Source organism: Lipotes vexillifer, unplaced genomic scaffold, assembly GCF_000442215.2.
Source record: "Lipotes vexillifer unplaced genomic scaffold, Lipotes_vexillifer_v1.1 scaffold189, whole genome shotgun sequence".
NCBI lineage: Eukaryota > Metazoa > Chordata > Mammalia > Artiodactyla > Lipotidae > Lipotes > Lipotes vexillifer.
The window spans coordinates 767,498-768,157 of record NW_006785816.1 but is presented as its reverse complement, the minus strand read 5'-3'; the positions used below and the strand labels follow the sequence as shown (position 1 = coordinate 768,157).

The 660-nt window shown below is 53.6% G+C and overlaps 1 protein-coding gene across 1 annotated transcript in view; it reads left to right on the top strand.

The window, feature by feature from the left end:
• The window catches only part of ILDR2 (immunoglobulin like domain containing receptor 2), a 52,611-nt gene that overhangs the window by 34,607 nt on the left and 17,344 nt on the right, over nucleotides 1-660 (top strand). Inside the window, 1 exon segment of the mRNA XM_007458140.1 lies at nucleotides 542-660. This exon segment is cut by the window's right edge and continues 3 nt beyond it. Coding sequence (XP_007458202.1) covers nucleotides 542-660 — 119 coding nt within the window.

Genomic DNA, 660 nt, shown 5'->3' with positions numbered 1-660 from the left:
TAGGGAAAGCAGATGAATACACAAGGGACATGGACCACCTAAATATGTTCTGACTTAGACCATCTAGACATAGAGAACTTTTTCTCAGGACTTAACACTTTTAGGGACAAGATTAACTTGGCTACAAAACATACGAATTTCACAGAACCCACCATTTAATAGCTCAGGAAGCAAAGTTCCCCTCTACCTAGCCAGGAATCTCTCCTCTTGTCCCATAGGTGTTCTGACACTACAGTTGGTAAGGTAAGCCCTTTTTCCAGGAAGGGGCCCTGAACCTCCCCCATCACTTTGTACTGGTCATTATGTGTGCTCAGTATGACCCCGGTAACCTTCCTTGCTCTCCACGCCCCAGCCCTGGGCGGGTCTGCACTTCTCACTCTCAGAGTTCCTCCGTAGTCTGGGGGCTCCGTGCCCTGTTACGAGATACTGTCTTCCCCCAGGTCCCTCCCACTCACTCATCTCACAGGGAGGCACTGGTGAGAGGGGGCCTGTCCCGGCGGGGGGCCGCCTCGAGTGTGGGTTTCTCTGTGCGTCCTTCCAGAGTGGGTGTTTGTTGGCCTGGTGACCCTGGGAGTCTTCCTCCTCTTCGTCCTGGTGGGGATCTGCTGGTGCCAGTGCTGTCCTCACAGCTGCTGTTGCTACATCCGCTGCCCATGTTGC